The 19,235-nt window shown below is 39.9% G+C and overlaps 1 protein-coding gene across 1 annotated transcript; it reads left to right on the top strand.

Annotated features, from left to right (window-relative positions):
- Positions 1–221: 221 nt before the first annotated feature.
- Positions 222–19,204, top strand: scpep1 (serine carboxypeptidase 1). Its single transcript, XM_079645461.1, has 13 exons — positions 222–379; positions 515–657; positions 8,572–8,661; positions 8,926–9,081; positions 11,572–11,646; positions 12,310–12,382; positions 12,504–12,541; positions 13,033–13,161; positions 15,692–15,776; positions 15,859–15,972; positions 16,051–16,188; positions 18,654–18,817; positions 18,981–19,204. The coding sequence occupies exons 1-13, from the start codon at positions 331–333 to the stop codon at positions 19,041–19,043; spliced, it is 1,317 nt and encodes a 438-aa protein (XP_079501587.1). The 5' UTR covers positions 222–330; the 3' UTR covers positions 19,044–19,204.
- The last annotated feature ends 31 nt before the right edge of the window (positions 19,205–19,235 follow it).

Raw genomic sequence — 19,235 nt, 5'->3', positions numbered from 1 at the left:
CAGACAAAGATTCATTCTGAAAACTGCACTGGAACAACTCAACGTCAAGGACATGGATTTCAAGTCAATATACGAAAGTAAATCAAGAAATGAAGCAAACAAGCTGATCTTCAAATTCCTCAAAAGCACTGGTTTGAGGACAAGGATTTAGTATGAACATTTAATAACTCAACAGTAGGTGGCGATATATGCTCCAAGTGGAAGCGATTCGCCATTAAAGAGAAGAAGAAGAAGAAGAAGAAGAAGAAGAAGAAGCAGCTGACTTCGCCAGTGGTCATGTGATTTCTTGTAGCGATAAAGCCGCACAGTTCCAGCGGAGTCAGTCTAACAATGGCAGCAGTCTGGACTCTGGTTGTACTGGCTCTTGTCCTCAACACGGGTAAGTCCTTATTGTTTTCATGACTACATTCTGCTGCTAAAACAATCTAACGTAGTTAACATTCATGTTTTCTTGCGCCTGTAAGTTATACGGTAAGTGAACACCCAGTGAAGTGTGTAATGTATGTCTGTGTAGGGCTCTGCAGCCCCCTGGCGGCTAAGGAGGACTGGGGCTATGTGACGGTGAGGGACGGGGCCCACATGTTCTGGTGGCTGTACAGCCCCTCTGATGGCCAGTCTGCGGGGCCCAGCGGGCTGCCTCTCATCCTGTGGTTGCAGGTAGGACTGCTGCTTCCTGTTCCTCATTACGGTCATGCTTTCTGTTTCACCTGACTGCCAGGAAACTGTTCTGGCTGAATCTTTGTCGAAATTGATATTGTTGTTGTGTTGCACGGCATTCCAAAGAGGGCTATCCACAGTGTTTGGTTAGATTTAGTGGATGGGAAGTTCAGCTGTGGCTCAGGGCAGGAGAGGAAGAAGTACTCGGATCTTGTACTTGAGTAGAATTACGAGAGTGTAGGAATACTGTTTTACAAGTAAAAGTCCTGAAATCAACAGTTTTGGCATCAAAATAATATACTAAGTAGCCTACCAAAAGTACTCATTCTGCAGATTGGCTCATGTCAGGTTACTGAAACCTGTTACTCCAGGTGCCACTGAAGTCTGATTTAAGTGTTGATTATATTTCACATAATTAAACCAAATCTGTAAAGTAACTGAAGGTAGGGCTGCTCGATTATGGCAAGAATCATAATCTCGATTATTTGGGTCAATAATTGTAATTGTGATTATTCATTGACTTTGAAAACATCCATTTATTGGAGAAAAACTATTTGAACAGTATGTTTTTAACAGTTCATTACCCTGAACTTTAAGTATAATTCAACTGAAAAAAAAAAAATATAGATATATAAAAAAAGTAATAATAAAAAAAGAATCGTTTTATTTAGATTACGTTGTTTTCCTAATCGTTGCAAGCCGTAATCGCGATTAAAATATGATTTAATTGAGCAGCCCTAACTGAAGGTATTAAATAAATATAGTGGGGTAAAAGTACAAAGTAGCAAAAAATGGAAATACCCAATTCAGGTACAAGTAACTCAAAATTGTACAGTACATGTAGTAAGTTACTTTACAACTCTGCTCAGGGGATAAAATGGTCCTACCAAGTAGAAGATCAGTGGTTGGACCCTCAGTCCCTTCAGTCAAAATGTCCTTAGGCAAAATACTGAACCCCAGATTGCTCCAGTAGGTATGGCCGTTAATATGGAGGTGATTTTGTAAGTCGTTTTGGATAATAGTGTCAGCTTAATGTAATGTGTTTTGTGGCTGTGAAGAGTGCACCAACTAGTGAGGGACAAACTGGGCTATGGAGAACATGTGTTTTGTTGCTGCCTATCACAGGGTCTCTCATACTTTGTATTGAGTTAGAAAATGTATTGTTTGGTTTGTCACAAATCCCTAAATGATATGGTGGCTCAGGTGGTCAACCTGTTGAAGTGTCCATGGGCAAGATACTTGGCCCCATAGTGCTCCCATCTGTCGGCATGTCTACTCTATTGAAGTGTATGTAAGTTGTTTTTGATAAGAGGAAGTTTCCAATTTTAGAACTTTCTTTTTTTTACCATTTTAAATTAGTTTGGGTAGACACATCCAGTAAACACAAACTTTTGGCTATGTCTTCTCACATTTAGAGGGTTTTTATTAGGGATGTCCCGATCACCTTTTTTTGCTACCGATCATTTGATTTTGACCATTTGCCGATACCGATTTTTCCCGATCCGATCTTTATGCAATGCATTAAGAGAAAAAAAGAAAAAAAGCATTCAAGTTGTCCCTTAAGGTTATTTTTTTATTTAAATTGGATATTCTATCCAACATGGATATAGCTTCTTTCTTTCACAGCAGCATTGGATCAGTTCAGTTGTGCAGCATTGGATCAAAACAAAAATAAAGCTTATCAGTACTCTTTAGCTTACTGCTACAATTAGACACTGCGCCCTGCCCACTCTGTTGCCAGATTTGAGAGAAATAAACAACCAGGTCTATGAAAACAAGCCCCAAAGAAGCAACACATACATGATGTTGTGTAATTTGAAACCAAAACTAAGGCCTCAGGATGAATTTAAGACTTGAACATGGTCATTTTTGTTTTGTAACATTGAATACAAAATTTAAAAAAAAGTATTTAAAAAATAAATAAAAATAAATCCCGATCCCCGATTTTTTTTCCTCCAGATTCCGATCTTTTGAAAATCACGTGATCGGCTCCGATCCCCGATCACGTGATCGGATCGGGACATTTTTAGTTTTTATATGTTCTCAACAAAGTAATATCAATTTACTAAAAACTGCTGGTTGGAGAATGTTGCTCAACATGTCGAAGTGTCCTTAGGCAAGATGTGGTATTGAAAGGTTTGGAAGTCACTTTGGATCAAAGAAACAACATTGTGTGATCATCAATGCAGGTTTCAAGACTCTGCAAGTTGATATTTACATCATGGAATATGGAAATGAATGTCTCTGGTTTAGGATTAGGGCTAGCTTAACATTGAACATTGCTGTGGTGTGTTTAAAGCAGTTGAAAGGTAGCTTGTTGTAATGGGCATCGGCTATAAAACCCTTCTGTAGTGTGACTGAGTGACAGCAGTGTCGCTGCAAAGAAGAAACTGACTCATGAAGTAAAAATAAACAAGCTTAAAGATACTCTTGTGCAGGGGCGGACTGGGGGGAAAAAGTTGCCCGGGAATTAATTGACAGACAGGCCCACTTAATGCGCGACATGTATCTGCCGGTCGGCGACGAAAGTATGTTACTTAACAAGAAACCCTATGCATTTTATGTTATTTTGGACGATTATTCATATAGTAATCACATTACCTGAGCCCTTGAGTTGCCCAATAAAATAGTTTGCATATAACAGCATATATTTAGTGATTTTAATGTTAACATATCATTGATGCAATAACATTTTGACCCAATTTGCCTGACTTGACAAATGGAATAAAACATGCACAGGAAGCATCCTCAATGTGGGTGAGACAATTTAACAGGGGGTGTGGGCAGGTGGTGGACCTCACCTCCCCTAGGGGGGTCCGGGGGCAAGCTCCCCCGGGAAGATTTTTTTTTAAATGTTGAAGTTAAATGCATCAATCTGGTGCACTTTGAGAGCAAAATTAGGGACTAAATCTATGGCAGTCAGTAGGGGCTTGGACTGTGAGCCGTAGGGTCGCCGGTTCAAGTCCCCGACCAGACCTACATTTGGATTGTGGACTTGGACCTGTACAATAGCTGCCCACTGCTCCTAGTACTAGACTCCTGGTACTAGGATGGGTTAAAAGCAGAGAACACATTTCACTGTGTGGTCTGCATGTGAGACCATTTAAAGAGGGTTTCATCCCTACCAATTCTTCTTCTTCTTCTTCAACACCCATATAAAACAGAACTGTAAACAGATTTACTTTTTCGTTCAACATTTATTTGAACAGCAAGTGGAGACTGCACCCAAAACAATAAACCTGCTAGCTAACTAGCCTAAACTCAGTAACAGCCGCGCGACCTCTGAGTCAGACGTCACTTCCCCCTTTTCTATCCTACGGGTACAGCCCCTCCCCCCTCCCCTATGCAAGCCCCTCCCCCCTCCCCCCTCCCCTATGCAAGCCGCTCCCTCTGAACCCAGGGCTCGCTACAATACTGTATACAAAAACGCCTTTACGCTTTGGAGCTTGTTTATCCATCTGTAAGCAACTGCCAGCTAGGTCTCTCAGTCACTCACTCCTGATCGTTCACTGCGCAGTGACAGCTGCTACGGGCCTGATGTGGGAAATTGAAACTGATAGATAGAACAAAGGTAGCCTATCAAAACGGCCCAGCCCAGTGGGCCACACCCCACTGGCCACACCCCACTGGGCTGGGCTGGGCCGGAAGACTTACAAATGTGGGCCGGTAGGATTTAGGTAAGCAAAAAAAAAAGGGAGTGGCCGGAACACTTACAAATGTGGGCCAGTAGGATTTAGGCACATTTTTTTTTTTTTAAATCTTTAATTTTTTTCAAATGTTGTTGGCAGAATAAGTGAGAAATGGATTTAACTTCTGTTTGGCAGCTATCATACTGAATAAATATTTACTGTGAATGTATGCAAAAATGTATGGCATATAGCTGTCTAACAGAAGTTAAATCCATGTCTAGCTTATTCTGACAATGTACTTAACCCCAAATAAAAGAACCCAATAAAAAGAGTTGTTAAATAATAGTGAAGTCACGTTGTAATAACAATAACTCATCTCTCCCGGTTTTTTGTGTTCTTTTTCTGCTTTGCCAAACGCCACTGTGTGAAGTGTCCTAGTTGGGTTGCCGTACGGAGTTGTCCAGTATGGCGGACCATCTCGCACATGTAGGGCCGTCTGTGCAACATGCATCTAAATTCTCATAGGAAAGATTGTGGGATGAGAGGTAAGAATCCACTGCAGTAAAAATGTCCTCACCCCGGGTGGTAGTGGTAGTGGTAAGGTTGACTGACATAAGAATGTCCTGCTTCAAATCTTCCCCATCGATATATTGCACATAAACGATCAGCACAGCCTCGTCTGCTACAGTTGTGGTTTCATCAAGTTGTATGGCAAATGGCCCCTTTCCAAGCTTTTCGAGCAGCTGCAGCTCGCAGTTACTTGCCATCTTGTCAATTCTGTCTTTCACCGTGTTGTTTGACAGTCTTACAGTTTTTAGCTTCTCCGCCACCTGCGGGCCGCACAGTTTCTCAACCATCTTAATGCAAGCTGGCTTAATGAGCTGCTCGCCAATGTTGTGCGGTTTCTTTGCCTTTGCTATTAAAAGTGCACATTCGAAAGAGGCCTCGGTGGCCTTCTGTGCATCGCTGCCAGCCCTAACAAACGCTGTTCTAATATCCATTGGCTTGTTTGCCTTTGCAAGGTGTTGTTTCTTTATGAAAAAGTCCCGATCACGCCCGACTGTTTCTGGGTGCATGGTCTGTTGGTGTCTCTTCATTTTGCTGGGTTTCATGCTTTCGTTGGCTAGCTTCTCTCTGCATATCACACACTCTGGGGTTTTTTGTCCTTTCCCTCCATGAAACCGAAGTTAAGATAGCTCTCTAGGTAGGTCCTCATTTTTTCTTTTTGATTGCCGATGAGCTGTCATCTCCTTTATGTTTTTCAGACATTTTTAGACAAAAATATTCACCTTTTATGAAGTCGGTCGCTAGCTAGCAAGCGTAGCAAACTGTTATTATTATGAAAGCTGACACAGTAACGTCAATGTTGGCGCGAATCGGAGGAGTATCGGATGAATTTTTAGAATTTGTATTTTAATCAATTCATTTCTATATATTATTGTAATGTAGAGACAAGGCTTTTAGCGGCAATCATGTATTGCGTTACAATATGTAAAAAGAAATATGTAAAAAAAAAAAAAAAATTTATTCTAAATATGATATTAGGCCTCAAATCATCTGAGGCCTGGCGCCCCCTCTGCGATCTTTGGCGACCCCCCAAGGGGGTCACGACTAGGGATGCACCGAATATTCGGCCACCAAAAATTATCGGACGAAAATGGTTAAAAAGGCCCTTTCGGCCGAAAAAATATCACCGAATGTCAGAGAACAGGGTTACGTTGATCATACTCCGCATATTTGTCCGGGTGTTTTGATTTCAAGTGGTCGAGTAATACCCAAAGTGGTGAAAGTCTCCCTTTGCAGAAAAACAGCCCCAAAGCATGATGTTTCCACCCCCATGTTTCACAGTAGGTATGGTGTTCTTCGGATGCAACTCAGCATTCTTTCTCCTCCAAACACGTCTAGTTTTTACCAAAAAGTTATATTTTGGTTTCATCTGACCATATGACATTCTCCCAATCCTCTTCTGGATCATCTAAATGCTCTTTAGCAAACTTCAGACGGGCCTGGACATGTACTGGCTTAAGCAGGGGGACACGTCTGGCACTGCAGGATTTGAGTCCCTGGCGGCGTAGTGTGTTACTGATGGTAGCCTTTGTTACTTTGGTCCCAGCTCTCTGCAGGTCATTGACTAGGTCCCCCCGTGTGGTTCTGGAATTTTTGCTCACCGTTCTTGTGATCATTTTGACCCCACGGGGTGAGATCTTGCGTGGAGCCCCAGATCGAGGGAGATTATCAGTGGTATTGTATGTCTTCCATTTTCTAATAATTGCTCCCACAGTTGATTTCTTCACACCTAGCTGCTTACCTATTGCAGATTCAGTCTTCCCAGCCTGGTGCAGGTCTACAATTTTGTTTCTGCTGTCCTTTGACAGCTCTTTGGTCTTGGCAATAGTAGAGTCTGGAGTGTGACTGTTTGAGGTTGTGGACAGGTGTCTTTTATATTGATAACAAGTTCAAACAGGTGCCATTAATACAGTTAACAAGTGGAGGACAGAGGAGGCTCTTAAAGAAGAAGTTACAGGTCTGTGAGAGCCAGAAATCTTGTTTGTAGGTGACCAAATACTTATTTTCCACCATCATTTGCAAATAAATTCTTTAAAAATGTGATTTTCTGGATTTCTTTTTTCTTTTTTTTTCTTTTTTTTTTTCTTTCTCATTTTGTCTCTCATAGTTGAGGTATACCTAGGATGAAAATTACAGGCCTCATCTTTTTAAGTGGGAGAACTTGCACAATTGGTTGCTGACTAAATACTTTTTTTCCCCACTGTATGCATGTATGTATAACATCTGAAGATGTGTAGTTGTATTCATGTTTGTACATAATTTTACAGGATATTGCTATACTATTTCTCATGTTTTATCTCTACACATTAATATCTGATTTGTAAAACATCACAGACAGAAAGGCATATCCGTCATTTAATGGTAAGCTATTGAAATTGTGATTCCATAGATGTGTCTCCCATCACCCAAATCCCCTGACTATTCTCTCAACTCAGTATTTACATTCTTATATTCAAAGAAAATCAGTAATATCTTTAAAAACTACAAGTGATTTTCTATCAGCTGTGCACCGTTATGGTGTAAATATACCAATTGGATCAAATATAAAAGTCAGCCGAATTACTATTGATACTGCAAGGGGACATATTTTGTGAAAAGAAATGTAAGATGTTGTTTAATTGTTATATTTATGATCCACGTCACATATTCAGTTTTGGCGGCAGATCTTCAAGTTTGTCCAGAAGTCTTCTCATCAGGGTAATAAAGAACTACGGCAGATGTGTAATATGTAATGCAGCCGAACCGTGTATTCCAAAGAGAAAAGCAAGAACAAGTCGGAATAAAGTATTTTATTTTTTAAAAATGTTTTCGGATAACATATCACATTAACATCATATCCCAACATGCATTGCGGCTAAAACATCCAATCAACGAGCTTCAAGCTGAGGATCTTGGTTAATCTGTTCAGCGGGTTTGTGGTGTGTATCGTTCGAAATGTCCCTTATAGGCATACGTCTGTTTCCGGTGACTTTATTTAAGGCTAAAAAGCCCAAGATTATAGAATTAAACGAATAAATAAAAACAAGGATAATTGTGTGTTATTATTGAGTAAATAACAGTCTGTTATTTAGAAAATAATAATAAATTAGAAGGAAAAAAAGATTTTAAAAAATACAGAGTTCAGTATTTTGAGGCTCTAAGCCCCATTTCTTTTCATCACAGACGGGGCAAAAAAGTCCGACATTATACGATTTTAAAATAAAAACAAATAAATAAAAAGATAAAACACTGGCATGTAACTTACGTTATAATAGAGTGGTTTTGAATGATAGATGAGAGTAAAATCGACGTCACTTTACAGCCCCGCCCACTTTAGGGGAAACCAACGCTGTCATTTGAACGGCGATCAAGCCTGAAGCCACAGAGATCTTCTGTTTGTCCTTTCTTCTTAGAGGAAGTACAGAAACACGTAACTCTGGATTTGTTTTAATGTTTGAGGTGCAATAAACGACACAGCAGCTTTTTGGCATGTTAAAACAATTCGTTTCTGCCTCGCTCATGAGAGCAACTGCTGGCGAAATTACAGCCTCGTCTAATGATTTCAAAGGTGTGCTCTAAAATGATATTTATAAATGACTAATCATTATTATAAGCAAGACAATAAATGGCAAAGATTCTTAATGTTTTTCATTTTTTTAAAGCACTTGAATAGCCTTGTGTTGAAAGGTGCCTTGCCTCTCCCGAGCATGATGAGGATGTTTGCCCCTTGTGTCTTCAGGGGGGGCCAGGAGGATCAGGAAGTGGCTTTGGGAACTTCGAAGAGATCGGACCTTTGGACAGGGACCTAGAGCCCAGAAAGAGCAGCTGGGTAAGAGTTTGTTGGAGCGTTTTAAAAGTCATGCACATATTTGAGCAGAATTTCAACTCAGTTTAGAGGGTCTTCAGCATGTATTCTCTTCAGTGTTATGTTAAATACTTATTTTCCTTGTTTGATGTTGCAAATGGAGCTGCTTTGATGCAAGACAAATGTCTGACTTGATCTGACAATATAGTATTGTATCTTTCAACAAATTGTTCCTTTTCCGACTGATGATGGTCACGTTGTTGTCGTCTGGTTGACCTGCTGTTTCAGGTGCAGGCAGCCAGCGTGCTGTTTGTGGATAACCCTGTGGGGACGGGTTTCAGCTACACAGACCGGCCCGACGCCTTCGCCACCAACGTAGCCACGGTGGCCTCGGATATGCTGGTGCTGCTGCAGCACTTCTTCACCCGTAAAGCCGACCTCCAGGTCTGTCACCAGTACTGAACAGTGACACATGTTGACCCTGATTCATTTTATAATACTGAAGGTCTCTAAAACTGTTAACACTCCAGACATGCTGATTTGAGTATAACTCACTTTTCATCACACTGAGGCTGGAAGTTCTGGTCCCGATGTGTAGAACAGAGCAGTTTCCAGCAGCTATCGCTTAAATGAACAAATTGTAGCAGCCTAGGATACTCTTATTTTTAATTTAATATATTTTTCTGTGTTGTGTTCAACGTGTGTCACCTTGTCCTTAAACTTCAAACCAAATCTACCTACGGGCAGTGTTGGAAGAAGTACTTGTAAAAGTAGCAATACTAAACTGTAATATATTATTAGTTAGAAGTAAAAGTCCTGCATTCAAACATTTATTAACTAAAGGTACAAAAGTATCGGCTTCAATTTATACTTTAAGTATTAAAAGTCAAAGTACTCATCATGACTAAAGGCCCCTTTCAGAACCGTGTAGATGAAATGATTGGATTATGATCAGTGGTGGAAGACTTACTGGGATCCTTAACGGATCATTTCTCAATTTGGGATCCATCTAAAAGTAACAATACATTATTGTCAAAATACTCCATTACAAGTCAAAGTAAAGAAGTTTTATAGAAAGAAAATGTACTTTTAAGTATAAAAAATGCTAATTCTGCAAAAAAAAAGGCATCTATAAGTGATTTAATGTTATATTATGTCGTATAATGTATATATATATTATACGACATATAATATAACATATTAAATCACTTATATATATATATATATATATATATATATATATGACAATATTAATATTGTTGCATTTGACTGTTTTAGACAAAGTTTTGATACACAATTTATTTATATAAATAACTTTTTGTAATATATATTGTATTGGTTCACTTTTTTGTAACTTAAACAGTTAGTCCACTGTTTTTTAATGCAACATCTTAATAACCTGAACTTACATCACTACAAGCGGAATATGAAAACTATATTTTTCGTACATATGAATGACTAATACTCAGTCTACACAGAACATGATGATACTACAGTAGCTGCCTAGTGTATCCTTTAAGGCCTTTGTTTTCTGACAGAGGAAAAACTGCTAGTATCTATATTCAACTTCAGTGTTTCCCCTAGGTTTACTGCCTTGGCAGGGTGCTGCTCGGGTACCTCGAAAAAAAAATTCGGGGCACCCAGATTTTTTTTATCCTTTGGAGCAGAGAGAGGGGCTGTGGATTATTGTTATTGATATCGTACAGTAACAAAGTATTTGTACATTAAAAAGTAATAAAGTACAGTGTTACTCTGTACTTTAATACTTTAATTCAAACTGTATTCCCTTCTTATCATGTAGCCTACACTTCTTCCTTTCATTGATACATTTAAATCACCTGACTACAGCATATAACATACCTGCTGCAACCCTGTGCTGCTGCTGCTTCTCTCTGCCTCATCCTCTATTGCTGGACGCAGCTCCACCTCATCTGATCTCTGATATGAAAGCAATCGTGTTATGATCATATTGAGCTATTGGTGCGAGTCTAACATTAAACAAGCAGTCTGCTTGTCATACATTGCTGACGATACATTTTAAGTGGCAATTTGTTGAGTCACTGCCGCTAAATGTCGGTAGCATCAAGCTAGCAAATCCTGCATTAGCCTCACATCAACAAGTGACAGAACATCCAATTATCCTGAGCTAATTTACTGAATAAACCAACTCACATCTCCTGTCTTTTTTTTCACCCAACTCATTAGACTATTCTTCTGCTGGCGTTTGATTGTTGTTTTCTGTCAAATTCAATACTGTAGTTCAAAACCGCGGTACCTGCTCACCATCTGTGAGCTATTTTTAGAATGCGCACGCTACGTTCGTTGTCGCGTTCGCGCGCGTCCACCTGGGCAGGCTGTGTGTGTCCTTCTCCTGTGACGATAACGGCTTGCGGTTAAAAAATAATAATAAACAAAATTGAAACTGGGGGGACACACAAACGGGCAGACTGCAGAGCTGTTGTTCTCCTCCTTTCCTCCGCTCTTGTCTCTGATTGTGAGTGTGTGCATTCTCGTGTGTGTGTGTGGGGGGGGGGAGCCCCGCCCTTCAGAAACAGAGCGGAGGGAGAATGTGAATACGCAAGGCTGTGGACACTGAAACATGCACATTGGATAAATAACATAGGCGTTTAGTTTATTTAATAAAAGAGCACATGTTCAATGTGAAAGTGACCGTAGATATATTACTTCAGTTGCAATTTGGTGCTATATATATATTTTTTTTTTTAAATAATAAAAAAACAAAATGTAAATTAAAAAAAACAACAAAAAAAACACCTTGAATTTTCAGGCAGGGCGCGGGGCTCCGTTGGCAGGGCGCAGCGCCCCGCCAAGACAATGGTAGGGGAAACACTGAACTTGATATACTGTATCTCATGTTTCATGGTTACAGCCTTGGCTTTTTAGAAACGGTTCTCCCTAATTGTCTTTGTGCAGAGCGTGCCTTTCTACATCTTCTCTGAGTCGTACGGAGGGAAGATGGCCGCTGCGCTCTCCTTGGAGCTCACTAAGGTGAGTTCAGAGTCCTTCAGGGACGATGGAAGTTCCCGTGTTTAACAGCTGCCATGTGATGATGAGTGGGCAGACATGCAAGTCAGCAAGTTCTTCTGTTAAGTACACGTAATCATTCTAAATGTTCTGCTTTATACATTTAATGACGACAATACTGTACATTTTGCAAATTTCTGTTCAATACTACCATTTGTTTAAAGTACAAAGCTCATCCTCTTTAAATTCTAGTATACTGCACATATTTTATTTTTAAAATGTGTCACTTTTATATATTTCTACCTCTTAACATTTATTTTTATTTCAAATAGTTTTATACTAGTTCTATATTTGCTCCTTTTTCACAACCTATTTAATTTGACTGTTTATGTTTGCCCCATTATACACAAAAGCAAATTATATTTATAGAAACCTACATGTCAAAAAGCTGATTCTCAGAAGTGTCATTGTTTTGAGGGTACACTTGATACTTTTCAATGTAAATGTTTCCAATATGACAGTGACTAGATTTTTGGTTTCACAGCAACTGACACATGTTGGTGTTATTGATTTTCTTTTTTTTGTTCTCTACCATCTTTCTCAGGGGCAAACCGCTTTTGTCATTGAGATGAACATCTTGAGGATTCATCACCGTGTTGAACTCTAATGTCTCTCCTCTATTTCCAGGCTATAACACAGGGGACGGTGAAATGTAACTTTGCTGGTGTGGCTCTCGGGGACTCTTGGATTTCCCCCCTGGGTCAGTATCATTTATAACGCAGTTTAATGAATTGCTCAGCATTATGTAGTTGTAAAATCCTTGACCGTGATCAAAGCTTTATCAAAGGTGTGCTCTGAAAAAAGGTTTCCTCCACCCACAGACTCCGTCATGACCTGGGGGCCGTACCTCTACACTACTGTAAGTAACGCACCTTGGACACACTTCTTCTTCAGAGCTGGGTTACACAAACCTTCTACTTTACTAAAAGTAGTGATACAACAGTGTAGAAATATTATCAGTATCAAAATGTCACTTGAGTACAAGGGTAGGGGGCTTCAAAATACAATTAAAGTACCAACAGTAAACATTCTTATTATGCAAAATGGACTATTACAAAACAATACATATCATATTAATGTCAATAATTTAACACCTCAATGTAGCAGATTTTAAAGGTAGAGCTCATATTAATAATTATATACAACTTGCCAAAAACACTATATTTTTGTATGAAGAATATGCATCGTATATAAATGTAATGCTGTAAAAAGTACAATATTTAGTGGAGTAGAAGTTTATTCGCCATAACATTCTCATTGCGTACAGTACTCCAGTAAATGTTCCTAATTGCTTTCAACCTCCTTATTATAATTTGTCCCGTTAAATATCTGTTCCCATGTGCCATGCAGTCCCTGCTGGACGATGCGGGCCTGGCGGACGTCAGCAGTGCGGCGGAGGCGGTGAAGCGCGCTGTGGAGCAGGAGCAGTTTGAGAAAGCCACAGAGCTGTGGTCGGTGCTGGAGACGGTGGTGGAGCAGGTCGGTACTGTCAGGGTCTCACACGCAGAGCCATAATCTCTGCTCATGCAAGTTATTCTACATGTTAAAATAGACTGTTGTATAGTGACCGGGGCCATGATTCATGTCAGCTTGTGCCGTAGAGAGTCCTAAACATGGAAATTATTTCGCATTTTAGCACTTCCAGCTAGTTTTTGTCACCAGAAACCCCCCAAAAAGGTCTATGGTTTACACAAGCTAATAAGACTTTTGTTCTCAGACATTAAATACCCCACTGGTGAATGTCGGAAGCTTCCATGTATTATTAAAACAGTAGTTGCTAAATAAGAAGACTGAATGTCATCAAACCAAACATTAGCTGCCTTTAGCTTAGCGCTGGTGACTTGAAGTCATGCGACTTCAATCCATAATAAAAGTCGTTTTAATATCTGGAGATTATCCTGCCAAACTAAACATGTAAGTATCATAAACGTGCCTTTTCCACAGATCTCGATTTCAACAATATTCTAAAATCCAATGGAAAAATCACATCGGCTTCAGTGAATGGAGCCTTGTGAATTAAAGGTCCTATGTCATGCTTTTCCGGTTATTACCAGTCCCCTCGTGTGTTATGTAGCTTGTTATGCATGTAAACGGTCTGCAGAGTCCCAAGCCCTCAAAGTACACCCTGTAGCAAGTAAAAGTCTAACACAGAAAATACACACACTCAAGGTGTGTGTGTGTGTGTGTATATATAGAGATAAGAGGCCTGTAATTTTCATCCTAGGTATACCTCAACTATGAGAGACAAAATGAGAAGAGGTAAAACGGCAATGACAGAGGTCAAACGTTTTCTGTAATTCTTCACAAGGTTGTCACACACTGTTGCTGGTATTTTGGCCCATTCCTCCATGCAGATCTCCTCTAGAGCAGTGATGTTTTGGGGCTGTCGCTGGGCAACACGGACCTTCAACTCCCTCCAAAGATTTTCTATGGGGTTGAGATCTGGAGACTGGCTAGGCCACTCCAGGACCTTGAAATGCTTCTTACGAAGCCATTCCTTTGTTGCCCGGGCGGTGTGTTTGGGATCATTGTCATGCTGAAAGACCCAGCCACGTTTCATCTTCAATGCCCTTGCTGATGGAAGGAGGTTGTCACTCAAATCTCACGATACATGGCCCCATTCATTCTTTCCTTTACACGGATCAGTCGTCCTGGTCCCTTTGCAGAAAAACAGCCCCAAAGCATGATGTTTCCACCCCCATGTTTCACAGTAGGTATGGTGTTCTTTGGATGCAACTCAGAATTCTTTCTCCCCCAAACACGTCTAGTTGAGTTTTTACCAAAAAGTTCTATTTTGGTTTCATCTGACCATATGACATTCTCCCAATCCTCTTCTGGATCATCTAAATGCTCTTTAGCAAACTTCAGACGGGCCTGGACATGTACTGGCTTAAGCAGGGGGACACGTCTGGCACTGCAGGATTTGAGTCCCTGGCGGCGTAGTGTGTTACTGATGGTAGCCTTTGTTAGTTTGGTCCCAGCTCTCTGCAGGTCATTGACTAGGTCCCCCCGTGTGGTTCTGGGATTTTTGCTCACCGTTCTTGTGATCATTTTGACCCCACGGGGTGAGATCTTACGTGGAGCCCCAGATCGAGGGAGATTATCAGTGGTCTTGTATGTCTTCCATTTTCTAATAATTGCTCCCACAGTTGATTTCTTCACACCAAGCTGCTTACCTATTGCAGATTCAGTCTTCCCAGCCTGGTGCAGGTCTACAATTTTGTTTCTGGTGTCCTTTGACAGCTCTTTGGTCTTGGCCATAGTGGAGTGTGACTGTTTGAGGTTGTGGACAGGTGTCTTTTATACTGATAACGAGTTCAAACAGGTGCCATTAATACAGTTAACAAGTGGAGGACAGAGGAGGCTCTTAAAGAAGAAGTTACAGGTCTGTGAGAGCCAGAAATCTTGTTTGTTTGTAGGTGACCAAATACTTATTTTCCACCTTAATTTGCAAATTAATTCTTTAAAAATCAGACAATGTGATTTCCTGGATTCTTTCCCCCCATTTTGTGTCTCATAGTTGAGGTATACCTAGGATGAAAATTACAGGCCTCATCTTTTTAAGTGGGAGAACTTGCACAATTGGTTGCTGACTAAATACTTTTTTGCCCCACTGTATATATGTGTGTGTGTATATGTATATGTATATATATATGTATATATATATATATATATATATATATATATATATATATGTATATATGTATATATGTATATATATATATGTATATATATATATATGTATATATATATATATGTATATATGTATATATGTATATATGTATATATATGTATATGTATATATATATATATATATATATATATATATATATATATATGTATATATGTATATATATATATATATATATATATGTGGGTGTTGCATTGTTGGAGGAGCTCGGGGCTGAAGATTTTCATTGCACACTGTAGCCACTGTGCATATAATAATAAAACTCTTGAATCTTGTGTGTGTGCATCATGTTTGATGTGGTTTGCTTTTGGTTGTCAGAACTCCAATGGCGTCAACTTCTACAACATCCTGACCCAGGAGCCGGATGAGAGCCGCAGCTCTGCAGCAGGAGAAGACTATATCTGTAAGAATCTACAGCTCAGTTAAAACTGACTGCCGATAACCGAGACGTTCATTATTAAACTAAGAGGTTTGGTTCCCCACAGCTCTGCAGGTACGTCGCCATATCAGACCCCTCCACAGCCAATCACTGAGCCAGCTGATGAATGGACTAATCAGGAAGAAACTGGGCATCATCCCCCAGAACGTCACCTGGGGAGGTACTGTACCGATTCTTTAGTTCAACAACATGCATGCTTTTCCAGAGTTTATTTGTGTTATATGTGTGTGTGTTTCAGGCCAGGCAGAGGAGGTGTTCAGCTACATGGCAGGAGACTTCATGAGGCCTGTGGTGGACGTAGTGGACCAGCTGCTGAGCGCCGGAGTTAACGTCACCGTCTACAACGGCCAGCTGGACCTCATCGTGGACACCATGGGTAACTCCCTCACTATATTACTTTAAATGCAGCAGCAGTGTAAATGTACTCAAGTACTGTACTTGGTTACCATTTTTTAGGTACTTGTGATCAACTTGTGTATTTTTATGTATTGCTATTTAATACTTTCACAACATTTTTAAGGCAATTTTGTACTTTTTTTTTTTTAAACAAATGTACTTATTGGCTTCTTTGCAGGTATGGATTTATTATACAGAATATTAATCAACCAATAAATCATTGTGTTATAGGTTAAGCAACACAGCAGTATATCAAGTCATCTAAATAATCCCCACCTTTACCAAGTGAACATTGAAATCAATGCATAATAATTATAATACAAACATGTCATATTTAAATCTGATATGGGTCATACTGGAACATTTGTATTTACTTTTTGTACTTGAAGTACAGTTTGATGACAGTACTTTTACTTGAGGAGAATTTTGAATGCAGAACTATTACTTGTAACAGAGTATTTTTACAGTGTAGTACTTAAAGGCCCAGTGAAGTGCATGTTTTTGCACCAAAATGAAATGGCAGTTTCATTCCTTACATATCATTATGCCTGTTCATGGCTAAAATAATTTTTAATAATTCATAATTAATGAATTATTAATTTTGCCGTCTGAGCCTAACGGAAGTTGCAGACGATAGTGGCTGTGACGTCACAAGATGTACCCAGTTGCGATTGTAAACATGGCGGAGACTTTGGAAAGTGATACTAGTGTGAGAGAAATGATTGATTTGGACAGCTTTTCGGACAGGATAGATGAGGAAAGTGATCAATCTGGTGCACTTTGAGGGCAACATTAAGAGATTTATGGATACAGCTCTCAACACTCATATGAAACATATATTTCAATAATCAAAAAACATTGGAATGATTTCTTAACCTATTTTATACAACTAATATTACATAGATGGAAATATTAGTTTACATAGATGACCAAACCCACTGAGATAACTTAGGCTACAGTTTACCTCCCTGAGCTGACGTTATCTCTCTCAGTCCCACAGGAGAGCACTCTCCCTCTCCTTATTGTTGAAACAGCTAATCTCCGTTAGCTCCGAGCTAGCACCAGATGCTAACAACAACCTTGTAACTCTGTCAGTCTCTCTTTCTCTCTCTCTCGAATCGACCAGTGGCCTTTATTTATCATGATCAATCAAAGAATCTACGAAACAATGACACCAGCCAGGCTCACCTTCATCTTTTGGGAACAGAAACATCGCCACTTCGGCAGACTTGACATTACTACAGCCAGCGGCAATGCATCGTTTCCCCTGTGTTTTTCATCCCTCTTTCTTCACTGTCGCCTCCATTGTCAGGTTTTCTCGATTTGAAATCACTTCCAGTCGACTCCGACAGACTTTCCAGGAAAATACTAGCTCAAAAACGTTGAGAAATTCGACTTTGAAAAAGAGAAAAAACGAACGGTGGTGAATGTAAACAGTGCGGCGGCGTCCATCTCGTGACGTCACGCAGTAGATCGCAAGCCACGCCCACGAAGGCAAAGGTCGACTGCAGATTTCCCCGGAAAATTCAAAACTCGTCAAATTTGTTGCTATTCCAACATTTTTTGATATGGGTTCCAATGGACAATTTTGGTCATTACTATACGTATTAGCATAACAGATCATGCACAGGTGCACACTTCACTGGGCCTTTAAGTAAAATATCTGAGTACTTCTTCCACCTCTGTGCAGTGAGGCACTTCCTGTCACATGGTCTATTCTTCTGTGACATGGGCTGCGGTCCACATTGCATGCCTTTCTTTTCCCATATACTGCAGCTGCCCCCACAAAGTTTGCATTTTAGGCAAATTATTTCTTACTGGTGTATTCCCTGCGCAAAGGATTGTAGGTAAGAATAGCCAAAAAAATGATGTCTTGCACACTGTAAAATGGGACAAGATGCATCCTGGTATTTTAAGCATGCTGCATTTGACATAAAGAGTACAAGTTATAGTAAGGGTATGTGGTGCAGGAATGATTCCTAAACCGGGAAATTAGTTGGCATTTTATTACTTCCGGTTGCATCTACTTGAATTCTGGTTTTTCGAATGATTTTATTTTTTGGTTGGATTCCCGAAAAAAGGTCTGGTTAATAAAACCTTACCTAATGTTTTGTACTAAAATATAGTAAAAAAAGTAATACTTCACTGGCAACCGTCTAAATCTTTGTTTCTTAAAATCAGTGGTTGCTAACAAGTGGCTATATGAGACCACTAAAAATCCTCTTGCCAAACATTATCTGCCCTTAGCTTAGCGGTGTTGACATGTAACCATGCCAACCTATTGAATTTGTAAATCCAATGGAAAAAATCCCATTGCTTTTTGTCAACTTCTGGGTTGGCCTACAAAACTAATCACTGAACCTCTCTAAAGTGTGGGTACTGAACGTACTGAAGCGTGCCATTGGTCTGTACTTCTTGTCACATGGTCTGTTTTTACTGTCACAGGTCAGGAGCTGTGGGTGAAGAGGCTGAAGTGGGAGGAGCTACCTGTCTTTAACAAGATCAGGTGGACCCCCCTGGACGATCCCACCTCCCAAGGCGTTACTGGAGCTTTCTGCAAGACCTATAAGAACTTTGGCTTCTATTGGATCCTCAAAGCAGGTCACATGGTAAGTAACTGGCATTTGTTGTTACGTATTGGTCATTTGATATGTTTGACACTGCTTGGAGACTAATCCAGTTCAGTTTATTAAGGATATTTTTAGAACTCATGTTACCTTCTCATGATGGAGACTTTTGACTTCAGATGTTAAACTTGTCTTTGTGTCCCAGATCCCCTCAGACCAGGGCCCGATGGCCTTGCAGATGATGAAGATGATCACTCAGCAGGTTTAATCTCCAACTCTGATGCCAGCTGGAATGGCTCTGACAATCTCTATGATCACATGACCTTTTTTTTAAAATGTTCTGCTAAACCAAATCAAGACTCTGAGCTCTGATTAAAACACTGACCTGTTTAACTTTCAGCCAAAAAACAATAAAGGCACTTTACCTTGGTTGGTTGGTTGGTTATTGGCTAATGGTTAC

Source organism: Notothenia rossii (genome assembly GCF_949606895.1).
Source record: "Notothenia rossii genome assembly, chromosome: 8".
NCBI lineage: Eukaryota > Metazoa > Chordata > Actinopteri > Perciformes > Nototheniidae > Notothenia > Notothenia rossii.
This window is presented reverse-complemented; position numbering and strand designations above follow the sequence as displayed.